Below are 13801 nucleotides of genomic sequence, written 5' to 3'. Positions count from 1 at the left end.
TTTCGATTTGTTATCAGCAAATTCAACCGTCGTGATCAGTTTTAGTAAATGAATTTATTACAGGTCTTATTTAATGATTTGCGCATGATATGATTTCTGGATGATATCCAATGATAATGACAGTTGACCGAAAGTTGATTATCACCTCTGATGATCATTTCTACGAGGTTATTACAATTTCGTCGCAATGTCAAACAAACTGTAAAGGAGTAAAATGTCACTGTCAATGTCAGTGTAAGAGGGGACTTAAATGGGCTATGAGTGAAATACAAACTCAAACCAGAAAAGATAGTTTAAGAAGGTAAAAGAGCAAATGTCGTGTTTGACGATAAATAACTTTCCCCGTCGAACTTTTTTTTTTTTTTGCTCCTGCGACATTTGCGGTTTCAACCACAGGGTTATTACATAGTACTGCTCCACTTAAACGTTTTTTTTTTTTTTTTTTTACAAGTGTTTCGCTTACATTTCTGTCGCAGGTATTAACTGAACACCTAAACAACCATATGCATGATACCGGTTAATAACGTTTGGCTAAGGGTAGGCCATACCAACACCTTTATCCATACCAGCAGTACTCGTCTATCGGCGTTCTCAACTATATCGAGTGATTGTATGTGACTTTATGCTTTATTCGGGCCTTACCTTCTGTGTACTTATCGTGGTTCACCGTAACACCTGCTAGAACGAACACTTGGGTTAACTGCACCCAGCCAGGTGTGGTTCCCCAGTAAATAACACAATTGCCATCCCTTAATGCGCAGGGTCCTGTCGTCAGTTGTTTGGCCGTCTTGACTGGGGGAAGAGATTCTCGTGATTCTGAATGAGGAATGATTGTTGAAGGAACATTTGGCTAGAGATTCAGTGATGAAGATTCAGTTTGCTGTGTGGTCTTAAATTACAGTGCTGGTGCTTACATAGAACTGAGGAAAGTCTCCTCTACCATGTCTTCTGTGTGTTAGTTCAACATACAAGAAAAAAAATAGACAAGCCACTCTGAATCAACTGATGACAGTTATCAGTCTCTGAGAATTACTTGGCACTTCAGTTTGACAAGAAACTCATACAGAGAGGGAAACTGTGTGATGCATAAACCTCTCCCTACACCTAAAAATAAGCATTCGAGACCAAGGTACTGCAAAAAACCCTGGAGTGTACCGAGCAGTGGAAAAGAGTCATGAGGCCACATGATCAATCCGCAAACCAATCCAACATCGAGTCCAGGGATGAATGTGTGGTACATGCTAAGACTAGCCAAATAGACCCGAGTGCTCGTTCCCCCATGTGAAAGGGCCTGATGGATCTGTTATGAGGTTATAATCACTGTATCCTGGTACAGTTTAAGTCCAGTCAGACCGCCCAGAGGGCAAAGCGAATCACCAGCATAAACAAAGAGCCATTCTGATCAGTGATCAGTTAGATCCTGTGGTGAAGCATTTTTAAACCGATGACAATGGTCAACATCCCATAATGACAATCTCCCTGTCCACAGTGGCATGAGTTGCAGGGGTGGAAAAAGTAGAAGTACTCTTGCTTAAAAAAAACAGCACCCTCCCGAAAAACACTAGAGTAAAATAGTCACTCATTCACGAACTTCCAAAAACAGCGGTCAGTCTAACTCTAGAGTACCTCTTTTTTTTTTTTTTAGCAAGAGTACTTCTACTTTCACTTCCACCCCTGATGAGATGTCACTGAATGATTTGATTAAGCATGAAAAGAATGTAAACCAGTCTCTGTCATCAGATGTCTTAGCACTCATCAGAGATTCAAGGGCTTGCCACCAGCAACATCAAAACTACTGGAAAATGACTGAAGTTCTTGTCCCCCCAGTTGAGTTCCAGACATTTGTAGAATATGTATCAAGGTCCGCAGATGCGGTTCCCATGGTTACTGGTGACAGTGTCATAGTTCATGTACTAATCACTGTTCATGTAATATTCATGTACTGTCTGTAAATGCACAGTGTATGTCAGTCTTTCACTGCGGCGGCTTCCTCTGAAGGACACTGACATACTTCAGTTCAATTCAAACAAAAACGTGAACAACTGACCTTACATGCAGCTTTGACCGGGTGGACACGGACAGATATTACAGGAAGACCATCGCACAATCATATGTGCTTTATTTCAAGAAATATGGTCTCGACAGACATGAATGATCACATACTACTAACAGAACAAAAATATTTGTCAATTGCTTTTTTAATAATTCGACCATAGTACATCAGGCCGCTGGTTTTAACAGTGTCTGTGTTGTATGTCTATCATAAACACTCATTTTAATATACTCCAACTGATGTAGTCCCACTGTCTCCAGCAGCATTGCTATCTCCCCAGTGTCCCCAGGCCAAAAAGATGAGGGACTTTGCCAAAACCGTGAGTATGAATGCTGTAAGGTACCACAGGTACGGCTAGTCTAATTTAAGGTACATGGGAATAGATTGGCCATTTGTGGACATATGCAGGCAACATAAGGTGGATGCAAACAGTTCAGAGTTCACATTGAGTGAGAGACAAAGCACGATTCGCTTAAATAAGATTAATGGAGGGTGGAAGGTGGGGGTGGAGGGGTGGGGGGGGAGTTTTCAGGAGACGAGGAGGTTTAAGCTCGGGCCTGTTGCTGCTGCTGGAAGTCCGCGATCCGGCTCTCCATGATGGGGCGGAAATGACGGATCAGTCCCTGGAGGAGGACAAAAAAAAAAAAAAAGGAGAGGTCACTTTTCCATAATTCATAATCAAAAATATTATTCTTAACAGCAGTACATGTGACTGAAAGACATATTTGGAACATCTCAACGCCCAGTGAGCTGCTTACACAAAGAGCATATTAAGTCATCAAATGCGCCATTGGTCAAAACCAAAACCAAAAGTGATTTAGCTGAGTATCTATAGCGCACCTTCCCAGCCACCCAGGGTAGTCTTGGATCATTGGCTATTCGCTATCATTAGAATGAAGGGGATTCAGTGTTGACGACTGAGATGAGTAAACACTGGTCACGTGCAGGGGGCAGGAATAATCCGTGATGTAATCACTATCTAACTGCAGTGCTATAAGAAGCCTTATAAGGCTTGATGTTAAGTCTTGTGAGGTTTGATTTCAGTCAGAACGCTGCTGACCCAGAGAGAGGCCTGTATAGGCAGTGAATAGAAAGGCAGCTGACGAGGTACTGAGACATCCCCATTGTGTGGAGAGTTAAAGAGGCCTTTCAAACTGAGGAGCTACTGTAAACCATTCATTAGACTCAATCTGGATCTGCAGAATCAGAAGCGGGAAAACTAGTCTATCTGGACTCTCTCAGCGTTTGCAGAAACAAAGATTTTGATCTAATGGCTTGGCTGAATGTTTTCCTACACGCTTAGGTTTATCATTCTAAACAGAAATAGCTGAAGTTTTAAGTGTGACAACAGATAAGAACTGCAGACCTCACAAAACACACACACACACTCACATTACACTTGACACCATGCATAACACATCACTCGTAACAAAAACATCTGCGACCAGGACAGTTTCTCAGGTGTGGCCGTAGATGTTTCTCAGGTGCTACGTTACCTGGACGGGCCACGCCGCTCCGTCACCCAGTGCGCAGATGGTGTGACCCTCGATCTGTTTGCTGATTTCCCAGATCATATCGATCTCGGCCTCCCGCGCGTCGCCCTTCACAAAACGCCACATCATCTTGTTCATCCAATCCACGCCTAGATGTAAGCGTACGACCAATGAGAACGAGACTTACACAAACCCCTCCCCCTCACAGAACGTTTCATGATGTGAAGGTTACATAACGATTCTCGACCACAGCCGACATTCACGCCTTTACTGAAACATCAAACCACCACTGCAGAAGATGATATCGGAGGAGGTTTCCGCTCTCTCTCTCTTTGCCTCGTGTCAAAATGATTTAGATTTGTGATAAGAAACCTCATCAGGAAAATGTGGTTGTGTTATGCAGTTCCTTACCCTCCCTGCAGGGGGTGCACTGGCCACAGCTCTCATGTTTGTAGAACTCAATTAGGCGGGCAATCGCTCTGATTACATCCGTCTGTCAAAGGATAGGACTTCTGTTATCAAGACACATTTATCTGTTTCTGGCCGTCTCTTCATAAACAAACTGTTTTTATACTCAAGGAGAAAACTTCACTGTTTCCCTTCATGACTGATATATAAAGTGGGTCACCTTTGTTTTTTCACATCTAGTATACAATTTATTAGTTTGACACTCTGGATCAACTCTAAACCAGTTCTCATTCGGTAGAAACACACACCGATTCAACTCCAAACCTGTTTTCATTCAGTGCAAACTCGCACTGGATCAACTCTAAACCTGTTTTCATTTGCCATCTGAGGATTTAGATTCTGAACTGTTACAGAGAAATTAGTGAATCCATTCCTATCCTTTTAATCATTCTCTGAATAGATAGGAAACATTGTATCTGTTTACAAGTTAATTGGTTTTATCTGTGCTCAGAAATATATTACAAATCTGTGATCATTATCATGGCATTCAACGTTAATTGTAAAAACTGACTGACTCACTGTAATCATTCATTTCAATTACTACATTTTCATGGGACCCCAAGTTTACGTTGTCAGTGTCTGTGTGGATGAAGTGTGTGTGAGGAGAAACGCTATCACTGTCAGACATATGAGGAGCAGGAGACTCAGAGACCTCAGGGTGACTCTTAACATTAATGACTCTGTTGTGGTAACATCTGCAGTCATTGACTCGTTTCACGGTCAGGTCAGGCCTGGAATCAGCCAATCAGGAATAAGAGAGGGCTTTGACGTGCCACATACGGATAAACTGAAGGGAGGTTGTTTGAGGCGTAAAATGACACTGCGTGCATTTTGGAGTGGAGTTGTTTGTCTTTGAAATGTAACTCCTGCAAGTGTAAATAAACTCTGCTCTGCTTCTCACAGCCTCCGACAGGTCTGGAATCAGTAACTCTGCAGAACTCTCCCACCATTCCCACCACCAGTCTGAGCTCATCAGAGTTTTCAGTGAGACACACGAGAAGAGCCAAGTCTTTAGATCTGTCCTTAATTCGTTGAAATATCCCGTCTCAGAGAAAGGGAACGTGTAAAAGGTGGTTACGGGCGAAGTGAAGACTTACTGATTTGTCCATCACTATGACCGCGGCCGTGCCCAGGCCCGTCTGTGCCTGGATGAGTCCGTCAAAGTCCATCAGAACCTCTTCACACACTGGTCTGGGAATGAGTGGAGTGGACGAGCCACCGGGGATCACACACAGAAGGTTGTCCCAGCCACCACGGACGCCCCCTACAGGACAGAAAAGGTATTAGGCTGCTTGGTCACAGCTGCTAGGCAGAGTTCCGACACTACAGGGCCACATATTTAGCAAGCATAAATTATGCTCCATTACAGAAACAATGAAAAAATCCTTTCCTTTCCTATTTATTCATTCATTTTCGTGGTAAGACAGAAAAAAAAGATCTAACTGGTGTTGAGGTGTATGAGGTCTGCCCAGGTGCTTGTGGACACGCAGCGTACCTGCATGTTTCTCTATGAGCTCCTTCAGGGGAATGGACATCTCCTCCTCAACTGTGCAGGGGTGGTTAACATGGCCCGAGATATTGAAGAGCTTTGTCCCAGAATTCCTCTCTCTGCCAAATCCTACAAACCACGTTCCGCCACGACGGCAGATGGTCGGCGCCACGGCCACCGTCTCCACGTTAGCAACTGTCGTCGGGCAACCGAAGACACCTGATGACAGTCAAAGGAACGTGTTTGTACAGATGCAATCACCTGACCTTAACAGAGAATTTCATTTAACACAGAAAGACTGAGCATTTTAGCCGTTATTAATCATTTCCTAAATTGAGCGAACTTCATTTCCAGACGTACGATTTTTACTGAATGTCATTTCTTTGATCACGTGTTTACGGAACTGCTGTCAGTACTCCTCTGGTCTAGTAACCATGGCAACCTACAGACTCATGCGGACTGTAAAGAAGCACCCCCCCCCCCCGCGTCTCCGTCGCCCTCACACTCACCCACGTCAGCAGGGAAGGGAGGCTTCAGGCGGGGCTTGCCCTGTTTGCCCTCGATGGACTCGATGAGGGCCGTCTCCTCGCCACAGATGTAGGCTCCCGCCCCGCGCATCACGAACACGTCGAAGTCGTAACCAGAGCCGCAGGCATCCTTCCCGATGAGCCCTGCCGCGTAGGCCTCATTAATGGCCACCTGGACACGGAGAGGGAGGTGAGTCGGGTAACGGTGAATCGTCAGATCACAAAACACCTGGGTTTAACGGTCTACCCGTTACGACAAGCTTTCTTCAGAAGCCCAAAAAGAAAGTTACGAGGAGACGACAGAAACACAGCAGGACTTTTTTTTAGTGCTACGGGACAAGACTTTGGGACCCTGGTGCCTCATTTACAACATGGTATTTAAAGTGCTCCCGCTCCCCTTATCACCCCATGTTTATGCTTTATTTCATGAATGGTGGTTTCTCTGTCCTGCCTGTTGAGTGTTTTCACGTTCACACACCTGCAGATTGGAGGACTCGTTGTAGAACTCCCCGCGAATGTAAATGTAGGCGGCACGGGCCCCCATAGCTCTGCCAGCAACCAGGCAACCCTCCACCAGCTTATGAGGGTCGTTACGCATGATCTCTCTGTCCTTACAGGTCCCAGGCTCTCCCTCGTCTGCGTTCACCACCAGGTACTTTGGCCTGAGAGCGAGAGAGAGACAGAGAGAGAGAAAGAGAGAGAGACAGAGAGAGAGAGACAGAGAGAGAGAAAGAGAGAGAGAGAGAAACTCAGAGCTCTTTCTTTGCTCTTTTGAACATGGTCTGTGGGGTAAGGAACTGAACGACATTCTGAGAACACTGTTCTGCTCTGTGGTTGCCACGGAGATTGACTGGGATCACAAACCTGCCGTCACTGGGTTTGTTCATGAAACTCCACTTCATGCCTGTGGGAAAGCCGGCACCTCCTCTGCCACGCAGACCCGAGACCTTGATCTCATTGAGGATCCAGTCCGCTCCCTTCAGCAACATCTCCTTGGTTTTGTACCAATCTCCACGGCTCAGCGCCCCCTTCAGCCTGGGAGGGATATGGTAAAATCAGTATCCTCATAAACCAGTAACGCAACATAGCAGGCATACAACACAACTATCCTGACTATGATGGTACTTAGACCATTTCAACTTCATAAGAGCTGGAATGAGCAGGTCCTGATTTACAGCTGTAAGAACAATCTGACGTTTGAGACCACAGCGGGTACCGTGGTTTTGTTGGCACAATGTTTGGGATTCTGATATTCGGTTTTTTGCTTTTTGGTGGGTTTTTTGTACTAAATGTGGGCTATCAATACTGGCGAACTGCAAAACACATTTTGTCAGCACATTACTGTACTATACTTATACTTTTTAATTGCACTGTTCAAATGTGGAAATACCGTAACACTTCCAATAAACGCAGACGCGTTTATTTACTTTAATTACTCGACTTTACCGGCGTTTACAGGAGACTCAGTGATAATAAAGGACCTGCTTTTATTTCAGCTGAAGCCATCAGGCTTTTCCAATTTATTGGAAGCTGAACTGACCAGGAAAATTCACAACGTTTTTTTCCCCCCAAATAGCCTGTGTAACAAACGTTATACGGCACAGCGCTCTTATGAGGCAACTCAAGCGGTTAAACACGGTCATCGCAGCCTATGGAGGCAACTCAAGCGGTTAAACACGGTCATCTCAGCCTATGGAGGCAACTCAAGCGGTTAAACACGGTCATCTCAGCCTATGGAGGCAACTCAAGCGGTTAAACACGGTCATCGCAGTGAAACACGGTCATCACAGCCTATGGAGGCAACTCAAGCGGGACTCACTCAGTGAAATACGGTCATCACAGCCTATGATGGGAAAGCACTGTCTAAACAGCAGTATCACCGTAAATTCAGGCGACCACGATCCGAAAGACCGCTTGTTTAGATCATTTATGTTTAACTTTATGTTATGTTTATGTTTAATTATGTTGAAAAGTCGTGAACAGATGAACAGGCATAAGGCAAATTTAATTCACTAAAACATTACCTTGTTTTTTGTTTTTTTAAAAAACACATCCGCTTTCCTCTTCATAGCCTGAAAAAACACTGTGCTGCCTTTTTAGCCGCAAAAAATAAACAGGACTACAGTAAGCATTTTAATCCACTGCTCTGTCGTATTATAGTCACAAAAAATAAATACCGGCATAATCCTCCCCAGTGTTTATTTGAGGCAGGCGTTTAATTCACTGAAAGGGTCGCGGATACCGGTGATTGTGAGACACCTGCGTTTATCGGAGACTGGGTTATTATTGGAAGTTTTACGAGATATCTCCTGACATCCCTCTCACTCACAGCATTGAACGGCACACTTCAGTTCACTCTGGCCGTGAAAGAGAGGACCCAATGCCAAACGCGTGATAACAGAACCGTTTAAATGAAGTCGTTACAGGGGAGAGGTAGACAAGATGTACTGGTTGTAACAGAATAACAGAATCCTTCAAAATCAATGCCTTTAATTCAACCGCAAGACACGTGTTGCCGCGCTATGCTGTCCATCTCAGACGAGAATGGAGAAACGTCTGGCTGAGTCCTTCTCAAGTCGTGCTCAGGTCACCCTTAAACACCCCCCCTTCAAATATTCACTGTTGCTTACTACTGAAACTCCGGAGCCCAAAAAAAAGGTACTCGGGCAGCCCTAATTTCATCACATGGAACTCTTCATATAAATAACATATAACCACTGGGATGTAGTGTTATGCATTGTGTTAACCCTTTCCCAGTTAGAAAACTGTTCAGTTCACGATATGTCCTGAACTGCGGTCATTGTGCCAAACACTGCCATACAAATACATGTGCTATTACTCTTATCAACAGTTCCCTACAAATACACCTGTAAACGTAACCAATTTGCATTCCCTCACATCACACAGTAAAAACAACATTTTTAACAATGAAGTCACTCATTCAGCATATTTACAACCATTCACAGATGTTCAGATAAGTGAGTTAAGCCATTTCTACTGCCATAACAACGAGCAACAACTGCATAACCTCACCTCCAATCATGTCGTCCATAAAGGTTGGTGAAAATCCTATCTTGGTCGGCTAGAGGCCCAAATTTGGTCTTTTTTGGTTTGTCCTGGTTAACATAACATACACCATATTACAACATTCACACAAGGATTCAGCAATAAAAAAAACTGAGGAGATGAACAACTAACTAAGACAAAAAAAACGCTTTGATCCTACCTGTTGTGTGGCAGTGCTGTTATATCGTGTGAGGGCCATCGTGGTAGCAGGACTGGTGGTGGTAACGGGAGTGGTAGGAGGAGTCGCACGAGTGACTCCAGCGGCAGCTGCCGCTGGAACTCGCGCGGCCCCTGTGCTCAACACCCGGCTCAGCATAGGGCACCCAAGACAGGATAGCATACTTTTCAACTGAAATCAGTAACAAAGACGAAATAGAATAAACTATTCGCAGATATATCATAATGTACAAGTATTATATCGCGTGCTTGTCTTTGTTTCTATAAAATGCAGCTATACAGTTATTACCGCTAATCGTAAAGTGATAACAAAACACAGAGAGGGCTATCTATTCAGTTTCAGAACGTGTAATACAGTTCATTTGAACAAAATATTTCAAGGACGTAAAACCAGGACACGGTTCTTTTCAGCATCCAGAGTCTGCACTGCATTTGAAGGTGATGCGCGCTCTACAGTCATGTGACACCCTGTTTGATAACAACCCTTGGAGTTGAGTAAGAGGAGAAGCCTTCGGATGTCTATATTTTTTCTGCAAAACTTAGGTCCGACAGCATCAAGGAATATTTTAAATAAAACTGACTATCAACCAATATTACTGAGCAACTGCGAATACCAAAATTCTGTCAACAACCCGACAAGTGTAATATGGACAGATGCTCATGTAATCTGAGGTGCACAAACAGCCTGACTAGCTGTCTGAAAATGTCGGGGGTGATTTTCAAAAGCCCTCGTACAGTGGCATGTCCAACTGGGTCTTACTATCAGTTGCACAGACTGATATACGTGATATATACGTTTTAACTGAACGTTTATTAACATGTATGTTCTTTCAATAGAGAATAAGGTAAACGAAATGAGAAACGAGGGCGCAACACATCAAGCTTAGCTTTTGTTCTACCAAATAAACACTGTGGTTACGTTAGCCAACTTTGTTGCAAAACACAGCTGTAGTGGTTATGCAAAGCTATCAAATGCTCTTTGTAACTCATAGCCTAACGCATAATTACAACGACAACGAAGAGATTATCATAACATTAGACAAATTATAAAATCGTCAAAAAAGTTCGATTGACAAAGTAATATCGCTTCTCTTGACCGAATTCGCCAACTTAAAACCAGCGAAAGCGAACACGTATTGCTATGACCTCCATGTACACTTAGCTGACATTCGGTTAATTCAGATTAAAAACTTTCACGGTAACACTGCACGATACTGCATTTTGGACGTTGCATCGGCTCAATCTTTATTTTTAAACAAACAATAATAAACAAAAGGTTGAAAATCGAAATATTTTTCATGATGCACACCCAGCGATTTTCTTACCTTCAAATCTCTGGTTACAAAATGCGGAACGGAAGAGCTATAGAGAACGACCCGGAAACATTCAGTGTGAAAGCTCGCTCTGTGTTGTTGCGCAGCGCTATATGGCTTCGGTTATAAAAGCTCCCACGGAGTACCTCCTACCTCACTGCACCCTACATTAGATAATCTGACGTGCAGCCCTTCGTTAGATAATATGTGTCATTCGTATGGTAATAACACAAAGGGAATTTCATCAGTAATGGCATGTGTTCTCGTCGAAAGATTTTTGAGACCAAATTTTCGATGTGTCGTACTTAACTGAACTGTTTGATTCGTCATTAGAATAAAGATTAATTTATTTAAACCGTCGAACAAATAGTTGGAATTCTTTATCTTTGAGGTGGATGAATACCCTGTGTGGTCTTTCTTATAGGCACAGCCTACGCTTAACACAAACTTCTTCACGATTTAAAAAGGGTACACATTAAACTACACAGATTCATTCAAGGTAGCTTTTACACATAAATGCATGTTTTGGCGTATTACATTAAGTTCTAGTCAATTTTCTGGGACGAAATATTAGTTCGCTTCAGACCAGGCCAGTTCCGCAGGACTGTAATGTGTGGAGAACCGAGTGTGCTAACAAACATACCACCACCACCAACGACAACAATAAAAGGACAAATAAAACAGTAACCAGAAACAAAATGCAGGAATATTTTCATTCCACATTGCATTTACATCTGGTCTAATATTTGACTTACTAGTGACGCTCATGCAGCAGACATGGAAGTGGCTTTGGATTAAATCAATAAATCAAAATCAATAAATGTAACATTACAAAAATTAATGTGAATATGGTAAATTTGAGTATTCATGTCTAATTTATTATTATTTAATTATTTTTTTAGCAGACTCAGTCCTCCAAGTTAAAAGCTCTTGTTTCTACCAGAATATCATACAAGGAAGATTCGTGGATTGCTGCTAGGGCATGGGCTGGGGTCTGATCAACCCCGGTCAGGTCACCTGGGTGAGTGTGTATGATGTTCGAAAGACCCAAAACACCTGACGACCCCAGGTAACATCACTGATGATGTGCCCTAGCGTAGCATCAGGAAGATGTATCTGTAAGAACATTTCCATTAATTTGCTTAAGAGGTTGTGCATAGATAAATTGTCTGCATCGGGAGACAGAGAACCTAAGGAAAAAAGTTATGCAAACCACATGCAGTTTGGACAATTCCTGAGGCTTAATTTAATACTTTTTTTTTTTTTTTTTTTCCCATGAATAACCATTGATGATTTGGCAGTACAGCCTATGAGACTCTAAGTCCTACTGCGAGTTTAGACTAAACTCAAACTAAAAACAGAGGCAATTAAAAGAGATGATAAACATATATCTCATATTTATTTATTAGTCACATGCGTGTCACTTAACTGTGTGTAACTTGAGGACACATGGTGATGAGTTAAAACAGGTCTGTGTTGATGCTTGTATAAAATGTGAAAAGTTGAGTTACAATAACCTTCTGATGTCATTTCAGACATAGAGTCCATGCAGTGATGTTGACAACTCTTTTGTACAATATTACTACTACTCCATAAAGGGTCATTAGATGATCAATAGTCACCTGAAATGTGTGCAGGGGATGGATGAACAGGTGGGTCACTCTTTGGCCCATCCCTCAGGTCAGCTTCAGTTCCTCACAGACTGCTGTTATGTGAGTGCTGGGCTGCTTTCCAAATGAAATATGTGAAAAAGTTGTTCACTTTTACATAGTGGAGAATAATGAAAATTTATAAAAGGAAAATAAAAAGTGACCAGGAGGCTCCCATAGACCCTCATCACGAGTCTGAGTGTCTGAGGAACGGAAGTGAGGGATAAAGGTGCTGACTAATGATCAATAACGATCAATAACACCACAGATGTGACAGGTTAGAACATTAATGGGTTTTATGATGGTGCAGAGAAAAGAAAAATACTGAATCATGCTGGCACAGAGAGGATTAAATGAATCAGTTTAATTGCTGTTTATTTCGCTGTGAAAGCAGAATTGATTCCAAGGTTTAATCACAATCAGCGAGGGTTCTCTCTTTCGCTCTTGGTAAAGGATCTGGGCTGTGTTCAGACACAGCGCTCACGCGGCTGGTTTAATAAGACATTATCTTTTATGAGCCCTTTCTTCAAAGTGCTTAGAATTCCCTGATCACAATTTCAATATTCTCAGATTGAGTCAACTCAAGACTGTCATAAATGTATTCATGTAAAATATGTATTAACGAAGAATAAGACAGTGCCCTGGGTTAAAATACATATAGAAAATGTTACATTTCTGAATGGTCTGTAAATCTGCAAGTCTCTAGAGAAATAATGAATTTTGCAGAATTCTACGAAATGTATGAGATCACCAACACAAGGTATCAGTTAAGCCAAGGTCAGCTACAATTAACTACCATTAAATACAGTCTCCAGAACATCAAACACCCAGACAGTGGTTATGATGAAATGACTGGTAAGCAGGCTGTATAATCAGAATACCAGCGAGAGAAAATGAAAGAAGACCAACATAATGACAATGGAATATATAAACATACTGGTATATACTCAAAAATACACACTGTTTCATTCACATTACTTTTAACATGTTCCATCACGACATGCAATTGTCCCTTTAGACGTTTAAAAGAATTCAGTCCTCCAGCTCTGCGTTCTAGAAGAAATACACATCTGTGATTAGAAAAAAAAAAAAGAAAACAGACTTATCTGATCATTGTGCGCTTATGTTATGTTTGTCAGATGAAGGTAAAATGATAAAAAAAACAAGGCTGGGAATCTATTGAAGCTGTAGACTAAACAGATGTACCTTCAAATTTGAGGTTAGTGGGATTTATGTGTAGTTCTACAAAAAGAATATTACTTCAGTCATTGACAGGTTAAAGAGCTCCTCGAATTTTTACAGTTTGTAGAATGCGTTAAAAAAACAGCATATATTGTAGCTCACGTAAAAAAAAAAAATTGCAAACTGCAAACGGGGCCATAATATAACAAAGTGGCCAGCCATTATAGTGGCTTCATTTCATGAATGAGTATATGCATGGATGTAGGTGGACACATGAGTTGGACATTGTGTGTATTTGTGTGTGTGTGTGTGTGTGTGTATGTGCAAATATAGATGGAGGCCAGTGCAATGTGTTGCCTGTCTGTGCAAATAGTACAGATACAC

General features: G+C 42.3%; 1 protein-coding gene across 1 annotated transcript; it reads right to left on the bottom strand.

The window, feature by feature from the left end:
- Nucleotides 1–2102: 2102 nt before the first annotated feature.
- ndufv1 (NADH:ubiquinone oxidoreductase core subunit V1) lies at nt 2103–10661 on the bottom strand. The gene is made up of 11 exons (XM_030788966.1): nt 10599–10661; nt 9257–9445; nt 9064–9146; nt 6895–7065; nt 6509–6692; nt 6013–6202; nt 5510–5722; nt 5112–5278; nt 3958–4039; nt 3550–3695; nt 2103–2676 (listed from the first exon to the last, which is right to left on the bottom strand). Exons 2-11 carry the CDS (start codon nt 9434–9436, stop codon nt 2599–2601), a joined length of 1494 nt encoding a protein of 497 aa, XP_030644826.1. The 5' UTR covers nt 9437–9445; nt 10599–10661; the 3' UTR covers nt 2103–2598.
- Between the last annotated feature and the right edge of the window lie 3140 nt (nt 10662–13801).

Source organism: Chanos chanos, chromosome 12 (assembly GCF_902362185.1).
Source record: "Chanos chanos chromosome 12, fChaCha1.1, whole genome shotgun sequence".
NCBI classification, from domain to species: domain Eukaryota; kingdom Metazoa; phylum Chordata; class Actinopteri; order Gonorynchiformes; family Chanidae; genus Chanos; species Chanos chanos.
This window is presented reverse-complemented; position numbering and strand designations above follow the sequence as displayed.